The 26455-nt window shown below is 41.8% G+C and overlaps 1 protein-coding gene across 7 annotated transcripts in view; it reads right to left on the minus strand.

The window, feature by feature from the left end:
* The window catches only part of oxr1 (oxidation resistance 1), a 193786-nt gene that overhangs the window by 14442 nt on the left and 152889 nt on the right, over positions 1 to 26455 (minus strand). For 3 of the 7 annotated variants that reach the window (XM_023964497.1, XM_023964500.1, XM_023964499.1), the window contains 6 exons: positions 26184 to 26291; positions 23542 to 23655; positions 17194 to 17235; positions 8674 to 8826; positions 6985 to 7169; positions 692 to 1323 (listed from right to left, as the gene is read on the minus strand). In XM_023964497.1, the coding sequence (XP_023820265.1) occupies positions 692 to 1323; positions 6985 to 7169; positions 8674 to 8826; positions 17194 to 17235; positions 23542 to 23655; positions 26184 to 26291 (1234 nt within the window). The remainder of the gene's footprint in view (positions 1 to 691; positions 1324 to 6984; positions 7170 to 8673; positions 8827 to 17193; positions 17236 to 23541; positions 23656 to 26183; positions 26292 to 26455) is intronic. The other 4 variants (XM_023964503.1, XM_023964498.1, XM_023964501.1 and 1 more) reach the window with 2 other exon arrangements.

Raw genomic sequence — 26455 nt, forward strand, 5'->3', positions numbered from 1 at the left:
GAATGATTAAATGAAAAGCTTTAGGCGTGATGAGCTGCAGAGACATGCATGTCTGTCTCAAAAAACCCATGCTTAGCTGATCAGATAGTGACTTCGAGCAGAGGAATTCTGGCACCTACGATTTCCAAGCCACACAATTACAAAAGCATTTATTTTATCACTGACATTCATTAAAATGTACCTCATGCTCTTTACTGACAGTGGATACATCTCATCTGTTCTTTTTCTTAAATGCAGCATTTGCACCTTCTCTCATGTTTGGATGTGGACTGTGTTTGTTCCCGGTTTGCTTTTTGCAGGTGTGTTTGCAGCCCTCTGTTTGATAGGCTTTAGCTTATCGGCTGCAGAAGTGGCCCAGACCAACAGAACCGGAGATCAAAGGACTCCTGCTTAAAGCTGCATCGAGTCAGGCAAGCTCTGCAAAACTGATAGGAACACGCAGGGTAACATTTCCCTTCGTGTTACGTTCCAGCACAGAGGCAGAGTGCAAACAGGAGAGTTATCGGGAAGTTACATGAGGGCCATGACTCTGGAACAGCCAGAGATCAAAGGAAATCCCTTTGATTGCTTTAAGAAAAAGACCAAGTTGATGTGCAGCTCAAATACACACAGAGTTTATTAAAGGTAAAGTTTCTTCACCCGAACCTTAAGAGAGAAATGAAACATTTTCTAACTGAGACAGTGTTTTTACCCTCTGCTGAGTTCTGAGTGTTGTCTTCTTGTGTCTCCTTTGTGTCCTCCTTCTCCTCCTGGCCTTGTTGCATAGTGTCTGTTTTGGAGACGTTGGTCTGCTGGTTGGCTTCCCCCTGTGGACCGGCTGGGTTGGAATTGGCTGAGCTCTGGGATCCTGGACGAGAGGTGCTGCTGCTGGGATCCTGGCTAGTGCTGCTGCTGGTGGTGGTGGTGGTGGGAATGCTTGGTGACTTCTCTACACTGTGCTGCTTAGATGCCATTGGAGACTGGTTGACATTTTCTGTGGCAGTGTCTGGTGGATTGTCCTCTGCTCTGGCCTCTAGGGGCTCCTCCGACTGGCTGCAGGCCTCACCCTGGGCCTGCGAACTGGCAGCCTCCACCTGGGTGATGGTCTGCACAGACTCAGAAGAAGCACCAGAAGACTTGTCCAGGCGGAGGTCCTCAGTGGACGCTTGTTCCTCCTCCCTAATGGGGGACAGCTCCGTCTCTGTGAAGACATCTTCTGAGATGGAGCCTTCAGCGCTGCAGGGGACTGTGACACCACCGTCACTGGCCCCCCGCTCCTTCAGGCGGGGCTCTGGGTCCTTTTGTTGGGAGGGGTGCCTCTCAGCTGGCAGAGGCTCCAGGTCACTGAGAACAGCCGAACAGAAGAATACGACCGTCAGCTTCATTCTACAGTTTGCCGGCTATGGAGGATCTGTTGCTTCACCATTTAACATTTAACACTAAATACAACAATTCATCAAGAGCATGCAAAAAGATTCAAACACAATGAATCTATTATTAGAAATGTAATATCCAGAGTTTTGCATAAAAAAACACCAAACAATTCCCAACCACAGTCAGATGCAATTTATTCTCAATCTTTGGCAGGACGCGTCAATGGATCTCCTACCATCTCGTGGTGGATACTCTTCTACTAGGATGCTTATCTAGCCAGTTCTAGTCCTCTAAAGATCTGACACTGAGGCCACCTGCTCAAAAGCCTGAACTGAAAATGTTTCACAGAAAAAAAGACAAAGACGTCATAATTAGTCTGACCCCAACCCAGCGTTTTCAGACTAAAATTACATTAGTTAAAAGAAGGTTGTTGATATTGATTTTCCAAGCCTTTCAAACAGTTTTACACTTGAACAAACATTTCTTCAATGTTTTCTGAGCAAACTATTAGAAGGAGATACATCCATAAGTGACATCTGGTTTAGAAAACAGTCAAAAGATGGAACAATGCATTCAAAAAGCAGGAAATGGTGTACAAAGAAAACCGTTATTTCAATAACCTGGGAACAATCGTATGATACAATTTGACAAGAGGATGACTCTACCGCTAGGATAACTGACAGGTTAATCGGAACAGAGTGGGGATCAAGTCCTTTCTCCAGTAATGCTGGGATGAAAAGATACCAAAAAATAGCTGTCTGTCAATTGGCCAGCCAATTTGGTTATTTGACTTATAATTTAAATACCAATGGATGTTTAAACATATGGAAGATGAGCAGAAGGGCAGATGCTAAACACAGCTGCTGGAGGTCAAGTCAACAGTCGCACCAGTTTTTCTTACTCAAATATCCATTAAACTGTATCTTTTCCTGTTGAACAACAACACTGGAGTGCACTGCTCCTAACCCTCCATTTATTTGTCTGCACACAACCAGCTCTCCTCACTGAGCTACACTTGTTGCTCTGCTGTGTGTGCAGACTGAGAGAAGGAGGTCAGCACAGACTGGGGGGAGGAACAGGAGCTTCAGATGGTGGGCCACAGCTGAGAAAACAGCTGGGCCTGGCACAGAAACCTGCCATTTTCCAGCACAACAGCATCTCAGATGGCGGCGTTTAGCAGCGTGAGCACGGGCCTGATGACGAGGACAAAACATGGACTCAACAAGGGGCGGGACACTTTTCTCATATGATCCTGAAAGGAGATTTGGCTCCAGTCAAACTGAAGTGATCAATAAAAATAAGTGTTTTGAACACAAACACACACAGAAGGAAAGGAAACTCAATCATCACAATGTGGGAGGGTGAATGCACACTTTATTAACTCTGGTGTCTTTCTGTGTCTTTTTTGTTTGGGTGAGTGGGAATTTGAACTTTATCTACCAGTGACAGCAGCAGGCAGATTCTGATCAGTAGCCGGTTAATAAAAAACATGGACTAAAGATTGCTGCAGCCGCTGTAGCTCAAACGAATTTAACCAAAACCTTCCATTTAAAGTCTTAAAAGTCCCACTTAGATCATGTATTGATCTATTCAAGAACTGTTCTCAGTTGTCTATTAATTGGTTGAATGCTGTAAAGCATTCAACCCTTTGTTTTCCTGTTTCTCTTTATTTATTATTATTATTATAGTATCTTCCGCCGTTTTTTGGCGTTTAACTCCTTCTACAATTTTTAACCTATTTTAACCATTCTACTTTTAAAATTTTCAGCTCTTTTACCTTTTTTCTGCTATGACTTTTGGTTTTTCAAATCCTTTTACTTTTTAAGATATTCCAGGTTTTCCGGGAATTTTTGCTCCATTGAAATACATGGAGAATTTTTTGTTCAGAAGTTCACAGTTAAACTCCTTCTACAATTTTTCACCTATTTTAACCGTTCGACTATGAAAATGTTCAGCTCTTTCATCTTATTCTAGCTATGACATTTTGGTCATTCAAATCCCTGAACTTTTCCATTTATTCCCGGATATTCCTGGATTTTCCAATCTTTTTGCTCCATTGGCCACACCTTTGCTTCTTTAAACAATTGTAACTTTAACATTCTTTTGGCTAGAGACACCGTTCAAATATTGAAATGTTCACAAGGTTTTGGACTTCAACATAAGGTTGAAAAATTATTATGGGATGGCAACACCACCTACAGTTTGGCGGCCATTTTGTGCCAAAATGTGAGGGAATTTTAAACTTCTTCAAACTTTCACCTATTTTTACCATTCTACTATTACAATGTTCAACCCTTTCATCTTATTCCTTTCAGCTATGACTTTTGGTCCTTCAAATCTTTGAACTTTTCCAGATATTCCCGGATATTCCCAGATTTTCCAATGTTTTTGCTCCATTGGCCACACCTTTGCTTCTTTAAACAATTGTAACTTTAACATTCTTTTGGCTAGAGACACCGTTCAAATATTGAAATGTTCACAAGGTTTTGGACTTCAACATAAAGTTCAAAATTATTATGGGATGGCAACACCACCTACAGTTTGGCAGCCATTTTGTGCCAAAATGTGAGGCAATTTTAAACTTCTTCAAACTTTCACGTATTTTAATCCTTCTACTATTACAATGTTCAACCCTTTCAGCTTATTCCTTTCAGCTACGACTTTTAGTCTTTCAAATCTTTGAACTTTTCAAGATATTCCAAGATTTTCCAGGATTTTCCAAGATTTTTGCTTCATTTAAATACATGGAGAATCCTTGAAAACCTTTGTTGCTTTCAAGCATTATAACTTTAACAAGCTTTCAGCTAGAGGCACCGTTCAAACATTGAAATGCTCACAAGGCTTTGGACTTCAACATACGTTTTGAAATTATTATGGGATGGCAACACAACCTACTGTTTGGTGGGCATTTTTTGACAAAATCTGAAGCAAATGTTGCAATAAACTTCATCCATGGCTGGAACTGAACATATTGAAATTCACTGGATCTGGACATATAAGGAATGTGGGCGTGGTTAGCAAACAAACTTCGTTGCTAAGGACGTCCAAAGGTTTACTTTTTCCGATTTGTCTGAAACTGACGTCGATTTGTTCGTCATCCCCAGGCGACCGAAACATAAAATGGTTGCTATGGAGATAAAATCAATAGGAAAGCCGCCATTTTGGAAAAAGTGGATTTTCTGTCAACTTAGAACATGTAGCTTTTAACAATATGATACTCTCAAACAAAGTGCTTTTTTGAGTCAGTTGATGATGCTGATTCCAATGCTAGCACTTTTAACCATTTTAGCAACATCTTCAAATTTTCAACAGTCCAGTCATTTTTGTATCAACTTAAGCTTTCATGCTTAACTCCTTCTACATTTTTTGACCTATTTTAGCCATTCTACTATTACAATGTTCAACTTTTTCAACTTTTTCCTGCTATGATTTTTTTTTAAATCTTTTAACTTTTAAAGATATTCCGGGATTTCCCAGGATTTTTGCTTCATTAAAATACATAGGAAATCTTTTTTTTAACTTCTTTCACAGTTTTTTACCTACTTTAACCATTCTACTTTTAAAATGTTGAGCTCTTTCAGCTCTGTTCAGCCATTTCTTCAGCAAATTCAGCTTTCATTCAGCATTATAGCATTCAACCCTGCATTTTCTTCTGGAAATGCAGCTCCTTCTAGTTATGATTTTGCTGTTTTTAGCCAAAATCAAAAAAGCTGTGTCATTGTATAGGACATAGTTTCTGCAGATCAGCAGGAGTTCATTACCCCAAATTTAAACAAGTATGTCCGCAGTGCAATTCCGATTATTAATGAATTGTCCTCCATCTCAGACTTTTCAATCTGTTTTATTATCACTGTATTTATTTCTCCCCAAACTATCAGAACTGGTGCAGCTAAACTACACCCCATCATTGAAAAGGATACAGGACGATCTAACGGTTGTGGACGTGATTACGCTACAATACTGTGCGGATGTATAAACACTCACTGGAGCATGGATGCTAGCTCACCTTTGCACAATAGTTGCGTGACTGAATGAAATGTTTCACATGTATTAGTCTGAATGCACAAGTATACATACGTGTGTGAACGGTAGTTGTATTGTGTACATGTTGACAAGTTTGTATGTGAACATTATTGGAGTCAACAGGTAAGTTTAGAACAGTTGACTGTGTGTGTGGACAGGCCCCGCCCTTTTTACATATATAATACACCTCACAGCAATGCTTATACACTTCCAGCAACTTGTTGCTTTATAATGCTTATGATTTTACCCCCCCACCACCTTCTATAATTAACCTCCTGTCCTTCCCCCCAAAATCTCTCTCTTCTTCCCTCCTTTTCTTTTCTGCCAACAAAAAACGGTTACAGATAAAATTAATATAAATAAAGTGTAGTCTAAATTACAAAAGGGGTTTATTCAAATATACACCTTGTGTGTCAGAAGATTCACAACCCCCTGTTGTAACAGGAAAATATGTCCAACACAAGAGGCCTTCAGCTCTCATTTATTTTGAAACCTAGGCCGGTTCTCCGGCTTTTTGCCGCAAATAAATAAATAGAACTCCTGTGTAAAGCTTGTGTTGCGGAGTGACGGGACGGCCGTGGAACGCAGACATGACTGATTCGATGAAAACATTCTGGTTAATGAACGTTCTATTTTTTTGTGTCAACGCAACTGAGACGCACCGCAAATGGACCAGTGGAAATCAGTCCAGAGAATTTCACCTCTGAGATGTGGGCGAGACTGTTGGTGCGGAGCAACCCCACCCCCTCTTTCCCTCCCTATTCCTGAGAGCTCGGAGCAGGGAGCTTCAGGCCCACTCAACATATTTTTTATGTCACAAACATGATCAAACAGCATTTTTACATTTGCTATTGACTCTCAACGATTTGGATAAAATAAATTCTAAGAACTAGTAAACACTAAGAAATAAAGTTTTAGAAATGCAATTTTAATCTTAATTTTCTTCAAGGCCGTCACTTATCCAATTTAATAAAATGACAAAACCCTTTTTTAGTCTGCCTGGATAAAGATGGTAAATAAGAGGTTTTTTTCTTCTTTACAGCAAACCTGAAATCAATCAATAAACTTTAAATGACGAGAAACAAATTCACAGCTGCACTGCACCAAGTGAAGCGATTATTACAGTTACATTATTTTTATTTAATGACCAGCAGATGGCAATCTTCCTTAATAAGCACAGATGTGTTTTCGAAAACCAAAGGCTCATCTGCTTTTGGGCAGTTCATTCTATAAAAATGTAGTGAGGGAAACGAGTGTTTATGCCTGTAGGGATTTTAACTATACACGTCTGTCATTTTCTTCTATTGGAAAAATTAAAAAGGCTCCCAATTTAGGACCGTTGTCTCGTCTAAACTCCCTCTTCAATAAACTGCCAGCAAATGCAACTATCAGCTTTAGACGAGGCATGAAAAGGAAACCTCAATAAATGTGTCAAATTAATAATGCGCCACCATTTATGCAAAATCAAATGCGCTGGATGAACCAAACACTAACATTAAGATGTTTACGTCTTGTGTTTGATAACTTTTGTTCTTCATAAGTTTAGATTCTAATGGCTGACAATGCCAGATAGTCTGGAACTTCTACAGAGTGAAGCTCTTTTCTCACTCTGGAACGGTCTCTCTGATCTTGGGGTCGGTGATCTCCTTGCAGACGGCGGCAGACTGAACCTCCTCTAGAGGACACATGATGCCATATTCCTCGCAGCCGTGGGCCTGAACCAGCGGATCCATGCGGTGGGGGTCGAACATGATGTTGTTGGGGGTCACCAACAGCACCCCGCTCACCGCACCCTGCGAGCAGAGAAGGTGGATCAAATGGTGAGGAAGCCTCTTCAGATAATCAGACAACACTTCTTCCCTACAGAAAAAACAGGAGGTTAAATCTTTCAGACCACACAATGTCCTCCTCAATCAGGAAGACTTTATTGACTGAGAGCGTTGATCACATCAGAGCTTTCATCTGGTACTTGGAACTGAATCAGCTGTTCAATACTATTGATCTGTGAGTGTTTGAGCGGGAAAGAGGAGGGCCGTGTAACACAAACATGTCTTAAAAAAGCCTTTCAGTCTTTAAAATGTAGATGATCCAGGTAAAGAATACCTGTGTGTGTCAATGTTAGAGCGAAAAAACATTAAAACCATCAATCAGCTGTTACTAGCAGATCATTTTATGTAAAAAGAAATATTCTGAATAATTTTTCAAATGCTGCACCTTGTGTCCAGGTTCTCTGGATATAGAAAAAAAATTAGAATCATGACAGACGGAGCTACACACTCTCATTTTTTTTATTACATTGTACAAAAATGTAAACTGTCCCCTTATTGTGGCCAGTCGAAGGCACACCTGTGCAATAATCATGCTGTCTAATAAGCATCTTAATATGGCACACCTGTGAAGGGAGGTGGATTTTCTCAGCAAAGAAAAAGTGCTCACCACCACAGAATCAGACACATTTGTGAACAATACATGAGAGAAATTGTAATTTTGTTTGTAGAAATGTTTCAGATCTTTGAGTTCATCTCATGACAAATGAGAGCAAAAACAAAAATGTTGTGTTTATATATTTATTCAGTTGTTTATAATAAAAGCCTTAGTCTTGTCCATTGACTGTATATGAGAGCTGGACTGAGTGAGTGTGATGTCACCCGTAGAAAATGGTTTAACTCTGGCATCAACCAAATGAAGTCCATTCAGTCGCCATTTTTTCACAATGTGGACATCGCAATATTGGAACCAGAAATCATCAGTTAGCAGTCTTTGGTCCAAGTCAGTCTGAGTCATTGTTTCTATGGCAACCCCCCTTAACAATCAGAAGTGAGCTTGTTCGAAGTCCATGCCCTTACCACTTGTTATAACTAACAACTTATAACTTAAATAACTTGGAGTACAGAAAAAAACTATTTAAAAAAGCTAGGATTATAAAGAACATGTGAAAAAGGGAATCAGAGCAAGAATATTTTTTCTTTCTGACCAATAGAATGACTAATTGGGATTGGGATTTTGGCTTCTTGGCGCCATCGGGTAATTCCCGTTTGAAATGCCAGCATAAGTCAACGGTCTTGTTTTATATTAGTTAAGGTCTACTTTAGAAAAAAATCAAACAATTGTCTTTGGTAACTGGTGTTTCTTAGGTGCAAACGTGGATTTTCTGCAGCTCGACTGTTTGATTCTGAGCAAATACTTTAAAATAATTGGGGTTATAATATTAAAATAGCTCAAGCTACTTTCTAATTCGCCACATTAAGGAGGACTGTTTGTGCTGCTGGTATGTTGTGGGTCTTTACAGTGAGTTACCTTGCCATCGGTGATGTACTTGCAGCTGATCTTGAGGAACTTCTCTGTGAGCGCCTCTTCCTCCTCGGAGGTGGATGACACCACTCTGGACTGGCGTAGTGCAGAAAAAACAGGGGGGTGAACGGCGTCTGGTCTGGGGAGGGCATCAGAATCCTGAAACCAGAAAAAAAAAAAAAAACTCATTAACCTGCCTTTTAAACTGCTGGATAAGAGTGGATCTTATTGGACTGACACAAAGGACAAATACAGCAGACATCTAGTGACGACTCCAAAGCTGTAGACTCCTTTATGATGACAAATACATCTTCCAAACAAACAGCCAGATCCTAAATAATGAACGCGGGAGAACAGACATGTGCTCAGTTTAATTGGTGATATACAGCATGACTAATTTGCTTACCTTTGATTTCATCAAACTAATGTGTTCGGCTCTCTAAATGTATTATCTATAAATAAAGGGATGTTTTCTGCACAGACAATCGGGTTAGAGGAAAGCGAGTGAAGAGCCAGAAGAATGCACCTCCTGTGTGTCTGAACTTCACAGCGGTAATTAGGTAAAAAACCTTCATACGAGAGCGGAGCTTTAATTAAGGAGCACAGCTCTGTGTTTGCTCTGTGTTATGCCATTAGGCCATAACATGCCCTCCAGTTGGTGCTGGACTATCAGGGCACATTTAAAGGGAGTGTGTTAAAACCTGGATGCCTGCAATAACAATTTATTAACAGCAACATTTTTATTTAAAGAAACCAACTGGAATTTCACGGAAAGCCGTTCAAACTAACTACAGAGCTGCGCTGTGTGTTTTCTAGTTAGCAGCTCTTTCCATCTCTAATGGTTTTGCATTTGTTCAAAACTGTCTTGCATCAACCTGGAATCCTTCACTCGGCAGGCAGCGTGGCTTAGAATTAAGCAGACTGAGTTCATGCTGATGTTTTCCTGCATAAACTGAGGATGAAACATTACATCAATAGAAGTGGGGCTAATAACGGGCAGACTAATTATTTAAAAGCATCACAAATTTTCAGTGTTTGTCTAATTCCTGTTGCAGTTCTTTGTCCTTTAACAAAGTGCTTCTCAATTATTTTTTGCAAGGCCCCCCCTAGGAAAAAGAACCCCCCCCCCCCATACACACACTCGCGCGGTGACAATGTATTAGGTTAATATCTATAAAAATTGTGTAAGTATACCTGAAATTGTATCTTTTACATTAACAAAAGAAAAAAAGCAATATAAATCCACTTTCAACAAATATTACCTTTATTTAGCCACAGAAACACTGTTCTAGTCTAAAACAGAAAAGAAGCTTAAAGTGCCTGAAATAAAAAGATCTGTCATTCCTTATTTAAACTAGAAACATTTTGGACCAACTGAACCATCTGATGCTGAGAAAAATAATTCAATCAATAAATACTTTGACATCTAAATTGATCTGAAACATTAACACAGCAGAACCAATATATTTAACGTTTTTAGTCTGAAGAAATAGATAAAAACATTGGGTTGATTTTTTTTCTAAATCATGGATTGTTTATTTATGATCTCATAAAGTGCAGCTGTTTTCCTGCATTACCTGCTGTCTTTCTGTCAAATACTGACACCAACTAAACAACAGGCAGACAAAGAATACATTTATGGAAAATACAGACACGTCATAAAAATGTCTACAATAGTTCATAAAGAATGACTTTATTAGCATGAGCTGAGGAATCTAAATGATCCTGGTGTTGCGCAATAGAGGCTTCTCGCGTGCGCGTTCCACCTTGCAGCCTGAGCCCCCTACCCCTCCCCTCTCCTTCTCACACCCCCATGTGACAGGTGACAGGAGCAGCTGCAGGGTCAACAGTTCACAGGTTTCAGGCTGTTATAAACTCCGTGATAGAAAAGATAATAGAAAAAACCAATAGTGGAGCAGATTTTTTTTTTCCAAGCACTGAGCCGCTGCCCCCCTTATGCGCCCCGAGCAATTGCCTGTATTACCTGTGCCTAAAACCGCTACTACTGCGTGCCCCCCCCCTGGCATCGCATCGCTATTTGAGAAGCAGTGCTTTAACAGTATGAGGCCCAACACTGAAACTGCATGCATAAGGCAAACTGCATGCTTTTCATTGTAAAAGACTAAAGCTGTCAACTTTGTCGCACTTTTTGGTCTTTGACAGAGACATTTTTGTCCCTCTGTGCTCTCTGTAGATGCAGGAAAAACAAATAAGCGACAGCAGGACAGTAGCATGCTCCAAAGAGGCAGACGTGAACAGCAGAAGGGTGTCTCCAAATTCCTTCTCTACTCACTATACAGGGCGTTCGCCATTTCTCAGGGCTGTCCAAAATCTACAATTCCAAAATGGAGTGCCCTAAAAAGTTCACACGTTTTCATCATCAGAACGTAGTGGATTCAACATCGTAAAACGCTTGCATTGATAAGATTTTCACTTCGTCAAATCAATGAAGTCACCGTAAAACATAAAAAAAGTAGTGAGCATGGTGTCCAAAATGCTTTTAAAATCCAGGGCACTACATAGTCCCGCACTATTTCGTTTTTTTTAGTAATTAGGGAGCAGGGAGGGAATTCTTCAGTAGGGACTGAATTTGGACATAGTCTGGATACATTTTTTGGATCTCCTAAGGCCTGTTCACACCGGGACGAATTAACGCCTCATGACTAAACAAAGGGCACCAACGAGAGTGTGCACACCGACGCGAAAAAACGCCACGCGTTAAAGCGTCAAAAAAAAAAACGCCTCGGGTTCGATTTTTTTTTTCGACGCGTCGCGTCGAAATCTACTCGACCAATGAGAATGGCGCTTTTGCTCACGTGTCTGGAGCTTCTGAAGTTACAGTAAAACACAACTTGGGGGCGCTCAAACACAAAACTGCCTTGCTGAGCACACATACCAGCGAAGAAGATAGACGCCAAGTAGCGTCTACACAGCCGCGAAGCAATAATGACGGACATTCTAAAATATCCCCGAACCAAGCACCAGTTGGAGCTACTGGTGCTTGAAATATTCATGTTTTCTTTGTTTGATTCTGACAAGAGTGTAAATACTTGCTCTCTTCTTCTGAGTGAAAAGCGACTTTAAGAAGCGTAAAGTTGCGCAGCGCCACCTTTTGTACAGGAGTATTTCTGTTTTACATTAAGCGCCATCTAATGTCAGGGAATGAAATTGCATGTTCACTCCACTCATCGTCAGCGAAAATCGCCTGGGTGTGAACACAAAAAACGTGGCGAAAAACGCTGGCGAATAACGCCTGGCGAATATTCGTCCCGGTGTGTACGGGCCTCTAGAGGGCTCTATCACATACTACTGTCACAAATACCATCCTGAAGAACAGTATAACATCAAGCCTGAAACATCAGAGCCTCAGTGTACTAGCTCCTATAAATAAACCCAATAAAAAAACCTCAACTTCCCAGAAACATTAGAATGTTTTAACCCTCGTAAATAACAGTTTTCCCACAATCTGCCAGATGTTGCACAAACAAAATGGAATCTAAATGACACTTCAACCATGTTTTTCCTTGTAGCGTATCTTGATACACCTGCTATAAAGCAATTTTATGAGTGCGTCCTTATCTGCACTATGGAAACTCTGCAATCTGCCACAGATGGTGTGTGTGCTGGGCTGGAAATGCGAGGAGAGATGGCTTGGTGTTTCTCGCAGTGGCTTGTTGCCACGCAATGAGTGAGCCCACAGGGACAGACTGATGGGTGTCCGTCCTCAGGGACACCTGTTGGTCTGATTGACAGAACAATGGAGGACAGCGTTTCACTTCCTGTCCAAGCTGAAGGAGTAAGCTTGGACAGGAAGAGAAGAAAATAACGCATAAGTGGGGAGAAATTTGGAAATTGCACCAAAAAAGAGAGAGCAGGGAGATGAACAGATGCAGAGGATGGAAGCAGCAGTGGAAGGGCGTGACTGCTGAGCACAAAGGAAAAGCTGGACTCTGTGTGGGTGTGATGCCCTCCCCAGAGCCCCTGGTGCAGACGTGAGAAAAACGCAGCAGCAATGAAGGCCTTAGACAAGAGTCTGAGCCCATAACAACTGTCTGCTGTCCTCTTGACACCATCACCCACGCCTCCCCCTCGCCGTCTCCAAGCGCAGCCGACAAACAGCCTGCAGCTACTGACCCACACCGGCACAAGCAGCCCAGACACTGGCAGCCAGGAGAGACTGAGCAGCCCGGTCAATCTGTTACAGCCGAATCAAGGTCTTTCTAAGCCAGAGGACGGGAGACCTGCCATTGTTTCTGCTTTCAACCATTTCATTCCAAAGCCCCGACGCCTTCTAGCAAGGACTTAACCAAACACTGCAGCTAGCGCACAGCTGTGTGTCTCAACGGTTCTCGCTTCCCTCAGAGAGCGTGCCTTCCTGCCCTGACGCCGTCCCACCTGCACACACCTGCTACTAATGAGCAGGTACAGGTGTCAAATCAGGCCTTCATGTTCCCTGTCATTTCTGCGGCAAATCACAGGAAGGGGTGTTGCATTTTGGCAACAAAATAAAAACCCATCACTCAGTCTGTCCACACACAGACTGCGAATCCGCCAGGAGCTGCTCAGAAGGCATTTTAAAGGCGAGTTTGAATGTTTTCCTGTGGCTGCTGCTCTAACTGATAAAACAAAAAAATCGATGAAATAAAACATTTCATTAACAGGTCAAAAAATGGATCTCAAGTCAAAGCAGATCTATTTGGGTTTAACATTAGCAGCAGCAGCCAAAAGTTCAAATTAACTTAATGAACTAACACTAAATTTATATAGCATTTTCTACGTTGTTTTAAAGACCCACTCCAATGAAAATTCTATTACAGTGATCCCTCGCTATAACGTGGTTTACTTTTCACGGTTTTGCTACTTCACGGATTTGCATGATTGTGCATTGTGTTCTGCATTCTGATTGGCTAAAAAGTCACTCCGCTTCTTCTCTACCTGTGCGTCAATAACGTTGCAGTTTAATATGTACACATAAGTAAATCAGCTTGCCAAATTTAAATTACATACGTGCAAATTCTCTTGCAATTTCGAGTTTCTCTAAAACCCATAGAAAAAAGAGCAACAACATCTTCCTATCACTATGCTCTTCTCCCAAACAAACACACAGCTGCACCGCAGGCTTCAAAAGAAGAAAACACTGCAGAGCGGAGTCAGGATGCAGCGGCTCAGTCTGAAGAGCAGTGAAATACACTTGAGTCACTATTTGTCCCACTGTACTTTGTATTTTTTTCATAATCATTTAAAATTTTCTCCCGTTTAATCCAATTACTCGGGTCGCGGTGGGCGGGGCTAATCTCCGCAATTTGAAGCCTTCTGTTCACATCGATGATTAAAATTATTATTTGACAGTACAGTACAGAAGTTATTTGTTGAAAAAAAGGTTTCTAAAGTACTTTTATTTATGAAACAAATGCTTGAGCCTGTAAAATGGTTTGTTCTTTCTTTTCAATGTATAATAGAGTATTTAATTGTATAATAATTGAAAAAAAAAGGTTTCTACTTCATGGATTTTGCCTATCACGGGTTCTTTTTGGAACGTAACCCCCGCGAAAAACAAGGGTTTACTGTATTACCAAGTTCTTGTAGCATTTTCTCAGTGGAGGACATCCGTCTAAAACTGTGTTTCTGAGCATTTCTTTAACCAAATCGTGTTTAATCAGGAGGAGATGAAAACAGCTTGAATAAAGCTTTGAAAGGGTCCACACTTATGACGCAGCTACTGCTGTGGATGAGCTAAACTCGCTTTCTCTGACGCATCCACTTGCAAACAAATAGATCCATGTACGTTTTCATTTCCTGGTCTGAGCTGGAATCTGGATCTAAACTGTGTGGCTGGACACCTCCAGTTGTTTTTTTTGCTACGCTAACGTTAGCTTGGGCTTGTGAGACGCTTGTCGCCAACTTCCGCGCCAACACTCCCGCCCACAACTCAACAACGAATTTCTAATGATTTCCTGCAGCTCTGCAGAAAATGTGTGTTAAAAAAGACAGGCTTTGTAGTTGAAGCTAAAAACTGCATAATCATAAAGAAAAGACCACTGGGAAAGATCTTACAATAGAAAAATAATCTAGTTAGAGGGGAACTTTAAGGCCCAAAACACTTTACAGTCCCATTCAGCTATAAGTACACATTCACACCCTGCTGTCAACCACCAGGACCTGTGGAGTTCAGTGTCTTGCCCAAGGACACTTTGACACATAGGCAGGCAAGGCGGGAACCAAACCAAAAACCTTTCAGTCTCCCTCTGTGCCACAGCTGCAACATCAAGGAGAGAACTCACAGATGTCTTCTTAGTAGTGAAAAATATAAGACATATAACTAGAAAGTTTATGTTTATTTGACCCAAATATTTGAGTTTTATTTCAGTGTAATGAATAGAAAAAGGCCTGTAGCATTTGGGTAAAATGCTTCCCTGTAAAGGACAGAATCTGTAGAAGAAATCAACACCTTCAAACATGAAAGCTGTGCCTTTTTCATCTGCTGCTGCTCGATGATGGAGATTTGACAGAGCCTGGCTGCAGGAGCCACCCAGCTTTGACCTTGACACTGACACGCTCATGCAAAAAAACACAAAAAAACAACAACAACACGGGAAACAGCTCCACCTAGTGGGGCTGGAGGAACTCTGCTGGGGGGGGGGGGGGGGTGACCACACTGAATTACTTCACTGAATTAAAAAACAAACAAAAAAACAATCAGTGCTGTTGTTTGTGTCACAAAGCATTGTTGTCAGTCTGCAGCCCTGAAGAGCTGATCTTACCTCCACATGACACAGACATCCTTCTTATTTAAAAACCACAATATGATCCCAACAACCGAACCAGCATCCCAACACGCAGGTGACCCAGACTGGCTATGGTTTATCCAAAACGTATTTAAGTCACACCCCAGCAGGAATGAAGGAACAAAGGAAGGAGGGAAGGAAGGAGGGAGACAAATGTGGTGCCAAAGGAGGAAGAAACAAAGGTCACAGTCGTAGATGCAGCACCAGAGTGAGCATGCATTCATGAGCATGCACGTGAGCGCATGAGATGTCCCAACAGGATAAACCAAGTCATATTCTCTGGTCACTCTACAGCTCAATTACTGTCGGAGAGAAAAAACACACATGTGCACCGTGGGGACAGCACACGGATGACCGCAGAGCAGCCGTGCCAGCGCATGGCATCCGCCAAACAAACAGGCAGCCAGCGACTCATGCAGGCGCGTGCACGCCCCTGCGTGTGTGTGCACTCACAGAGCCAGTCATCCAACCAGCCAACAATCCATGCCTGCAAGATGTGTTACTTTTTTCTGCCAATCCCAGCAGGCAAACAGAGACAGGCTTCAGAGCGGCGGCGTGTGGCCTCAAGCGCCGTCAGAGAAACACGGATCAATAAAAACCGGATGGTGAAATAAATGAGGTGGAAGACGCTGCCCACATCTGACGCATTCATACTTTATAGCACATTTATAGCACAAGTTCTTTAGGTATTGGAAACATGTCATAACTTTTATAAACTTTTCAATTAGACAAAAAGCTTCTTTAATATTCATTTTTCCAAATTTAGATATCTAAAAATATACCTTTTGCCATTTTGAACAATGAGCCGTAAACAACTGGGTGACAGTCTCCGCCCCAAAGATGTAAACAGTTTTACTCTGACGAGGACACATGGCAGAGTTTGGCCAACAGGAAAGTAGGACAAGGGCGGTTACAGTCAGGGAACTGGTTCAGCTCAGCTTTGTGCACTCTGATGGGGGGGGGGCTGTACAAAGGCATGGTCAGAGCATGTGCACTGTCCCACACTGGTCTGTACTGAGCTGATCTGAGGTGAGGTTTTCAGCTCAGAAACCAAACCTGGTGTCCATTAGGCCTTTCTGAAACAGCATTTAATGGATACCTGTGATTAAAAAAAGAATAAAATTCCTCAGCTTGGATCTAAAATATAAAACTAAATGATTCCTCATCAGCAAGGGAGAGATGATCCAGCCTCACAGTAAAGAAAGGGTGCATTGGTGGTTCCTAAAGCCTTAGTCACATGCACATGGACCAGGGGTTGACCTGCACGGGTGCTGCAGGTTTTTGGGTTGTCCGGGTCCGTGGCGATCGTAGAGAGGAGCGGCTGCATCTTAAGGGGAGCGCAGGTGTGTCTTGAGGGTCGTGCAGCCACTCAAAGGACGTCATGAACATGGATGGTACCGTTGTTGTGCGTGCTGCAAGTGTGTTGTGAAGTATTTGTTAGGCTAATAGAAGTTGCACATACATGGGTGATGCCGTCGTGAAATGCCTTTACGCCACACTAGTCATTAGTAAGGTGCGCGTGCTGACCCATTACTGACCGTGGGCAAAGAGTGTGCACGTGGAAAGTAATGCCTGTAAGATGCCTGCAGGACCTCCACACACACCACACTCTGAATGTCTCATTTTCTAATTTCTAACAGTCAGGCTGTAAGCAAGGAGCGCGCACTTATTACATCAGCAGCACTAACAGACTCCTTGCGCAAAGCGAAAACTCCACTCGACACACCTGTATCTCACTTACCCCTATGTGTTGCCCAACTATGACCAGTCGCTCGGAGCATGCCTGTAGAAAAAAAATATACATGAACATTTTCCCTCTGTGGGCTCACCTGGCGGTCTATGATATATTTCCTGTGAGCCCTGTACGGATTTGACCATTTTTCGCCTGCATCCACTTGAAAGGACAGTTGTGACTAAGGGGGAAAACCAGTAAAAAGACTGGGAACACCACTGGAATTGAGTATGAACACCAAGATTGTAACAGTAAGTGGCTGTATTACAGTGCATTTTTTTTTATGCGTTCTGACATGTTTTTGATTTGTTTTGATATTATGGATGAAAGGAATTCATTGAAATGATCCAGTTTACTGACACTGATTCATTTACAGTTTAACTGCAGCATTAAAGAAGTTGTTCCAGCTTAGACAATTACATTTACATTTTACGGATTAGAGGACAAATCAATTACCTCCAGTTTTTGCGCATTACAGACTCTGCATTGGTGTCATGCTGAGGATGAAGGGTTTACAGGCCAATGCGAGGAGTCTCACAGGATTGATTTTACTGCAAAATTAAAACCTTTATCCTCCTCAGCTCTACTGTGCCGCTTTTTTCAAACTTTCACCACAGAGAGACCTGGTGTTAACAGGATACCGGTAAGAGCTTTGTGAACATCTGCAGAGCATTTGCTCTGTACACACACTTTTCTATTCAATATTTAACTTTCCTTTAATTGCTTTGTACCAGATTTGACTTTTATTCGAACTCAGACTCGTTTTTCAAGAGACTCATTTTCATCCGTGCTTTAACAAGTTATCTTCTACTTGTACTGCTATTCTATTAATATACACCTGCCAGAGCCATTCATTGCCATAATATTCTCCTTGAGACGAGCACATCAAGCCCTGTAATAGGCCTTTAATTAAAAGATGCTTGAGATTCTGGAGAAACAAGGAAAGATGCAGACTGGGTTATTAAGGCTCTTCCTGCAGTTAAAAGAAAAACTGAAGGGCACCTAAATGCTGCATCCGCCAAGGAATCACACACACAAACACAAGCGGAGAGATGGCAGTCACACTTTCACACTGAAGCTCACAACGCCTACACAAACACAAAGTTGACACTTGGGGTGAGGTAATGTTCCCTCCATTCTGCCTTCCAAGCACACTTCCTTTGCCTGGAATAATTGCCGCTTGTCTGCGAGAGAGCGGCAACGTTCATTAGCTGCTCTGTATATCATACACAGGATCACTATTAAGGGCTTAATTTTTCTGAAGTCACGGGCTGATCCTCCCCCGTCGAGAGCCGCAGAATCTGCTCCTGTTCTCCCAAGCTATGACCTAAATAGATAAGTGGCAAATAAAAGAGGGCCTTTCTTCTGGCGGTTGCTGAGAAATTAACAGACAGCGATGAGCACAAACCACCGGGAAAATGCTCGTGGCCAGATGCGTCAAACTCAAGTGGACTGAGAGTGATGGTGATTGCAGTGGAGACTTGCAATCAATTCCCTGCAAAAGAAGAAAAACGGCTGATGTTTCTATGGAGACCAGCAAACAGTCATATTTCTTAAGGGACCACTGAGTTTCCAGCGGTGCTCGTTGATTGGCTCCTTCGGATGCTGCAGACACAGAACCTGGGGGAGATGGCTCACGCTGCTGCTCTCCTGAGCGCCGAGGCCAGGACCACATGCAGGCCTGACAGATTTGGATGTGAAGATACGTCCAAAACGGACGACAAAGAATCAATCACCAAAGCAGCGTTAGTGAGACCGCTGGAGCGTCAGGGTCTGCAATTCTAACGATGTGCATATAACAAGCCATTAGAACAGAGGCGAGCCCCGTCAGGAGCATGGCTCCTTTACTGCCGAGGTGTACTGACGGAGGTCAATGTGTGACAATGAGCAAAGGGTTCCAAGCAAAAAAAGTAATCAACATAAAACTGCTTCAATTCTCAGAGGACATTTTAATAACATATTCTTATTCTGTCCTCCTTATTATTGGGTTTGTTTTTAGGTTTCATTTTTGAAATGGGAAATTCAGGACTAACAGATTTGGTTACAGCCGTCTGTCATATCAAACAGGAACGGACGCTTTGGGCTTTGAGGGCCACGAGTGCCCTGCCCTGCATGTTGCTCTTGTTTTAACAAAGCTGATTCAAATGCAGACCTGAAAGACTCAGGAAGTCACCTCAATGAGGAAATGGGGGCAAAAGGAAAACATTCGAAGCCAGAAAACCTCAAGGACCAGGCTAGAGGAGCTTTGCTGTTAGGGTCACCTTTCATTCACACAGACATTCAAAGCACACCTAGGCTAACCCAATGTCCATTCAAGCAGTCACCTCAAAACTTTGCCAAACCAACATGGAGATATGTGAGAAAGTTCTGCTCCATCGTTTGACCAACACCATGAGATACTGTGGCTGAGGCCAGCTGTTCATCCCGGAGACCAAACGACGAGGCTTCAGCATGTCCCATTCTTACGTTGTAAAATAGCAAGAAAAGCAGACGCATTCTCTTGAATTTCTAAATAACTTGTTCCTGTAACAGAGATTTTGCTTCGTGGCAGAAAGATCAGCACATTAGCACATCTAAATCTGAGTAGCTCCGCCCTCAGGATTTCTGGCCAATGGGTGCAGTGATCACTCAAATATATACACACTGGCTGCGGCAACATGCATTCACGCAGCCACTTTCAATGAAAAGTCTATGTAAATGTCCAAAAAACTGTGTCTCGGGCTTCTGCATTCAAAATCCTCGTGTTCAAACAGGTTTTTGAGTCCGTTCTCGGGCTCTACATACAAAGTGGGCATTTATTGAACGCACGCTGAAAGTTCAACCAGCTGAACTTTTGACTGCTTGAATGTAAAAAAGCTAAACTTTGACCAATCAGGAACCAGTGGGTAGTATCCTTTTCAAAACACAAAGGTGTGAAGGAGAAATTCATAATTGCGGTTTGTGTTTGGCCGGAGTTATATGACACCAAGTCTTTCAAATATTGGAATAGAGCTGTGAAAGAAAAAGCCTGAACCAAAATTCCCCAGGTTTGCACGGCTTCAACATTTTGACCAGAGCCTCTACTGGCTGTAGGTGGTGGACAAGCGCTAGTAAACAGTGGAAAAACAAAAGACAAAGAAGCCCCTCCCTGTTTGTCCGGTGTGAACACCATGGGCTGAGTGCGCGTTCATCAAATTGCGTATAGCATGCACATGCCCTGTATGAACGCAGGATTACACATATGCTTCTCTTATACAGTACACCTTAGTCCACTTGCAAAAAGTGCAATGAGAATAGAAACAGAACTGACTCAAGAAATGAAAGTTAATTGATGCATGTTGCATTAAGGCCGTGCCAAACAGCCACTACGCGTGCATTTTGCGCATATTGCATGGATGAAAATTAGTCATACGTGAAAAAACGAGGAAAAGGTGAGAAAAGTTATGGTCAATACGTGAAATTTTCACAGATGTATCACGAATGAACCACATTAAAGTATGAATAAACCACGCAAAGAACACGTAAATCCATGTAGAACATGAACCGTACGTGATTATTGCACTGTTTTTATGCAATTTGTGATTCCTTAATCAGTTACGTAATTTGAACGTGATATGTGTGCCGTATACGTTTGGTCATGGAAAGCCACACATTTCTGTATGCATCTCGCAAAAATCAAGCACAGTTGCATAAGATTTACATAATAAATGCACATAAACTACATAAAATATGCGTAAACTATTTAATTCAACTAACCAAAGTTGTTAAACAGCTAAGGACAGAATCTACGTAAAGACCCGTGGGCCGAAACCCTCAACGGATGTCTGCGCACATCGCCAAATGACGAACGCAAGAAACACTTATGAATTACATAGATCATGCATGTAACACGAGAGAACGAAATTCCATGCGTGGAAAATGCGCAAAATGTGCGTAGTGGCTGCTTCCCTTTGGGTAGATAACATGATGGACATCACAAAACTTACTTCAAAAAAGATTAAGAACCGTTCTGTACATCCACAGGAACAGAAACTGGGAGACCTTTCTGCACCACAAAGTTTATGAACCTAAAACTGTGTATACTTGTGAAATGTGGAGATCAAAACATGAGTGGAAGAAAATCTATCTGCGCTTGAAAAGCTGCCAAGTGAACATTTAGGAATGAGTTCTAGTATTGTACCAGGAGATTTATGCAGCCGTTAATCTATAGCTACTTTTCTTTCAGATGAAAAAACGGACGATCATAAACGTTAAACACCAGAGCTGACAAAACATCTGACTTCATTCGGTTTTGTTTATTATTTTCAAAAAATCTGGTTTTTATGCCAATAAACCCCCTGATAAATGCAAACAATGAGATTAATAATCCCTGTAGTTTTTGAACGGAAACTTCACTTCCTGAAATGGAGGAACAATAAGTACCTGTCATTTTTCCTGTGAGCCACCCAGGGCGTGCCACACCTTCGCCTTGCAATAGCTGGGATAGGCTCCAGCATCCCAGTGAGTTCTGAGGATGGATGGATTTAACATGTGCTTGTTTTCTGATTGCACTTGATCTTACAGCAAGTTTGCATTTGCATCTACACCTCTGCTGCCTTAACATCAAGATGCACTGAAAACACCACCTAGAATGTTCTCAGTACTCTCTGTGCTTCTCAGGTTTGCTAATTTGCATTAAGTGAAATATCACCTTCAAAGAGCAAGACGTGCACACGTTCTGAGTGGATACACAGAATAACAAAAAACTGGGAGGGAACACACATCCTGGCTCCTGCTTACATGCACACGCAACACACGGACAGATCTCTTCCTGTCTTTAAAAAAGCATGCAGCAGGTATTGGCACCTCTTGTTGTCTCCTCTGTGCCGGCCAGCACGACGCACCATCCTGGGTGTTGAAGTTCAGGCCAACAAAGAGCAGGGCTTTAGGGCCTGACAGCACAGATTTAAGGGATAATTCAATGCTCGTGTCCCCTATTGAGTGTGTGCTGATGTGTCTGTGCAGCAGACAAAGGGGCAAAGCAGCGTGATCGCTTTGGTCAGGAAAAGTGTGTGAGTGAACCTGGAACACCAGCTCCTTTATGTCATGAGGACAAATCAGGAGCTGGAGGCCTGACAGCTAACCTGAACTTATGGATTCTTAGAAAACAGCTTCACAGATGAGAAAAGTGCTGCAACACCTTTGTTTATATGTGCTATTAAAGTTCATTTTTTGCCATGTTTCTGAATCATGAAACTAAATGATTCCACTAACTAACCAAGCATTTGCAGATATTCATGTAAGATGATAGAGTAACATAGAAAGCAGCTCCACTGTTTCAAAACATTCTGCCAATGGGGTAAGAAAAATGGACATATCAAGAATTCTTATTTTAAGAAAATAAAAAAGTCAATAGGACATGGTTTCTTCAAGTAAAATGATTTAACTATTGACAAACTCTCTAGATTAGGTGTTATTGTTCTTGCAAGACAGAAAATAGGACTTTTTTTTGAAAGAAGGGTCTTTCTTCCTTCTTAAGATTGGATTTTGTTTTTTGGGGAAATTTCCAAAACATACGTGCAACCTTCTGGTCATCAAACATCTGTAAGCATAAATGAAAGCTGGGAGCTCAGGTCTGTGCAGACTGAGGTTTAGCAACCGCTGCTGCAGCACAGAAACTTCCTGTCCGGCACTTTGTTGAGCATGGAAAGCGCATTCAACTTTTCAGGTGACAACTCAGCTCACAATGGTGTAAAGATGAAGTAAATGTTACTTTAAATAAGCAAACATAAGACTAGACTATGCAATGGAAATGTATTTAGTGTTTTTATTGACTTTCTGCTCAAATTGATGCATGCCATAAGCATCCAGAAGGAAAACTAGCAACTTTTCATTGATTAGAAATCAAAAGATTGAATGTATTCATTTTAAGAGGACTGAAAACTATCAGTGTGAACCTTCCTTTATGCACACATTCTTGCACCTGTTCCCCGGCAAACATTTTGAGGAATTTTGTAGCTTTTCTGACTCCAGTTCATACATGTGAAACCAAACAAACCCGCTCTTTATTTTATCTGCAAAGCACCAACATGCTGCCTCCAGATATGGAAACTTTGGCCAAAGTAGACCAGCCTTTCAATTACTCAGGGTTGTCAGATATTGGAGAGCGGGCGGCTCTCCTGCAGACCTTCAAGGAATCAACTGATTTTATTAACTGATAGGAGGAGCGTTTCTGGCTTAAGTTGAGCCTTCAAATGTTCTTGTAAACCCCTGAAAATAACCTCAAAACTCAGTTGTGGATCTATACTTTAGTTGCATTTTTTACCTTTGTGGAGGCCCTGTGTCTGAAACACCAATCAACGTGTGTGAGAACATGCATTAGAGGAGTGGTGAACATACCGTTGCCTTTTCTAAATCTGCTTCGGAGGATGTGGGAGACAAGGGGCTGATGGGACTGAGGGAGGGGGAGCTTCCGACACTGGAGACGTACTCGGGATCAGGAACGTACAGAACCTGCAAACACAATCCATGTCTGTATTGACACAGGTGCTGCCCTTCTGCCCACATGCAAACACGTGAACACACAAGAAGAAACAGAACATTTCTCAAACATGCCGTCATGAGATAAGTAGAAAAATCTCATGTTACTGACAGAATGGATAGGAAACGGAAGGTTGAATTTGTGTTCGTGTGTTGTTTACACTGACTATATACAAGAACTGGACCGACTGAGTAGGGCTGAGTATCACCAACAATTAGAATCGATTTGATTCGATTCACCAGAACCTGAATCGATTTGATTCATTTGATTCTTTAGATCCACTCAATTTGATTCAATTTGATTTTGAATTTACACAATTTACACATTTAAACATATTTGTATAGAAATACAATAATCTATTTATGATTTGAAGATATTTGTATTAATCTGATACAGTCCACATACTGTAAGATTTATTAGTGAAATGATAAAACAATGGATCGTTGACACCAAATGGATTAGTTCATGGTTTTTCAAATGGAGAAGCTCCAAAAATGTGCACATTATTATTATTATTATGTGCTGCCTCTCCTGGAGGGCATTTCAGTTTGGCCCTTAGGTGGAGCTCACGCTATAGCATCACACTTTATTCCAGAAGATTTGAGAAAAACGGTGCTCATGACCACAAAAGGTTACTCTTAAATAAATGTTTCCATAGAAGAGTTGGGAAAATTCCTGCCTGTGAGGATATAAAGCTGTTAATTTAGTCAGCAATGTATGTTTAGGTTGACCAATCGTTAGCATTAGCCATCCTATGGGAAATTCCATTATACGTCAGCATCAAGCTAGCTAACTTTGGGTTTACTGTTATCCGGTAGGTTCGATTTCAGATTGATTACTCGATTTTTATCAACCCCTCCCTATGACTGACTGTAATGTCATCCATAGAAAATGGTTCCAACCAAAGAAAGTCAATTCAGTTGGCATTTTTGCCCCGCGATACAAACTAACACTGCCATGTTGGCCACAGGTCGTCAGTAAGCAGGGAGCTTGTTGGAAGGCCACACCCTTACCACTAGAGAGAATCTGTTAAAACATTTTGAATGCTCGACGCGAGACCTCAGACTTTTATTTAGATGTCTGATTGGTCAGTCTCTAACTTTTATAACTAGCAAGAATGTTTATTCTGACAAGTAGAATGACTGAGTAATAGGTGTTTATTCCTCTATAGACGCCTATGGGGTTTTGGCTTCTTGGAGCCAGCAGATACTTCCTGCTGGAAACGCCAGGGGGAAGGAGTCACTCAGTCCAGTTCTCATATACAGTCAATGGATATGTAGAAACTTTTTATACTTTAAATTTCTTGCAAAACATGTTTGTCCTTCTGGAATTTAATTCATTTAATCAAAAAAAATGTAGCAGATTATTCATTTCCATCACAGATGAAGTTCCTGTTTGTTTCTTTATTTCATTTTGTGGTTTCTAAAATGTCACTTAGAAGAAGAATCTTCACTGTGAACCCCAAAGCCTAACTTGACACTAAACGTGTCTTTGAAGTTGCTGCAGTGATTTATGGGCAATGGCGATGTTAGAGCTTAGTTTTACCTCTTCAGTTCTACTTTGTTCCTATTTTTCTTGCTTTACAGGTGTTGTAAAGTTTTCTGCAGAGGAATCTGTACAGCCCAGGTGCTCTGCGTATGGTCATGCTGGGCATAGATGCACTTCCCTTTGCTTTGTGTCACACCCGCACATACTTAATAGCTGATGTAGCAACTGGCATCCATCTTACAGTCTGAAAACATTCTGGGGCTGCATTTCCATGTGGAGAATTCTCATTATATGAGATTAATGGCAGAGATACCCAACTTCTTCTAAGGATCTGTTGTTTCATGATGATCTCTTTGTTCCTTTAAAGGAATAAATTCTTCATTTGACTTCCACTTTGAGGAGAAAAAAACGAACCAGCTGCTTTCATTTTGTGCTGAAGGAGGAGAGCCGATGGCTCAGTTTGTGCTCTTCTTCATTTGGTGGTGAACTCAGAGTCTGACCTGAGCTGAGGGTTTCAGTGGCTCATTTCCAAACAACTGGATTTTATTCTGATAACAATAAATACGGAGTAAACCTGTAAGCGATGATCCTGTAAAAGCGGGTTTTGAATTTGGGATGCAGTAAAGCTGGAGACACTGGAGCAGATTACAGACGTGTTGCTGGTGTAAGTTGAAGAACAGCATCACTGGTGGAGGTGCAGACATTTAGAAACAAATTTAGTGTCACGCATCAAGATGCATCTGAATGGAGCAAACAACGCTGTAAATGGCAGGCAATTATGAGGAACACAGAACGGAGATGAGTTTAGTGAACCAGCAGGATGCTCTGAGGAAGTGGGAGGATAAACTCATGCAGCATGTGGAGCTCCTTTTTCAGGAAAATTCCCAAAAGCCAAAAGTAGACAGTAAGATGAAGGAAAACCACAGAGCATGTATTAGGAATGGTCAGGATGAGCTTGTGGTGTTAGTGTGTGGCCGCTGTGGAAAATATCAGTGAGGACGGAGGTTCACACCTGGCCAGGCACCACTGCTCTGGAGAACAGCTTGTTCAGCTGAACCAGCTCGTTGGGTGTGGTGTCAAACTTGAGTGCAATGCTGTTCAGAGTGTCCCGCGATTCCACCTGGACCACAAAACAAGAGAACACAGAGATCACACTGCTGCTCCTGTTCAGGGCTTCTACAACAAGCTGGACAGAAGCCGAGGAAGACGAGACACAGAGGAAGACGACACAGAGGATCTAAGCATCTAAGAGGCGTGAAGCTTAGACGTGACCCTGGCTCCGGC

The sequence above is a fragment of the Oryzias latipes genome, chromosome 16, assembly GCF_002234675.1.
Source record: "Oryzias latipes chromosome 16, ASM223467v1".
NCBI lineage: Eukaryota > Metazoa > Chordata > Actinopteri > Beloniformes > Adrianichthyidae > Oryzias > Oryzias latipes.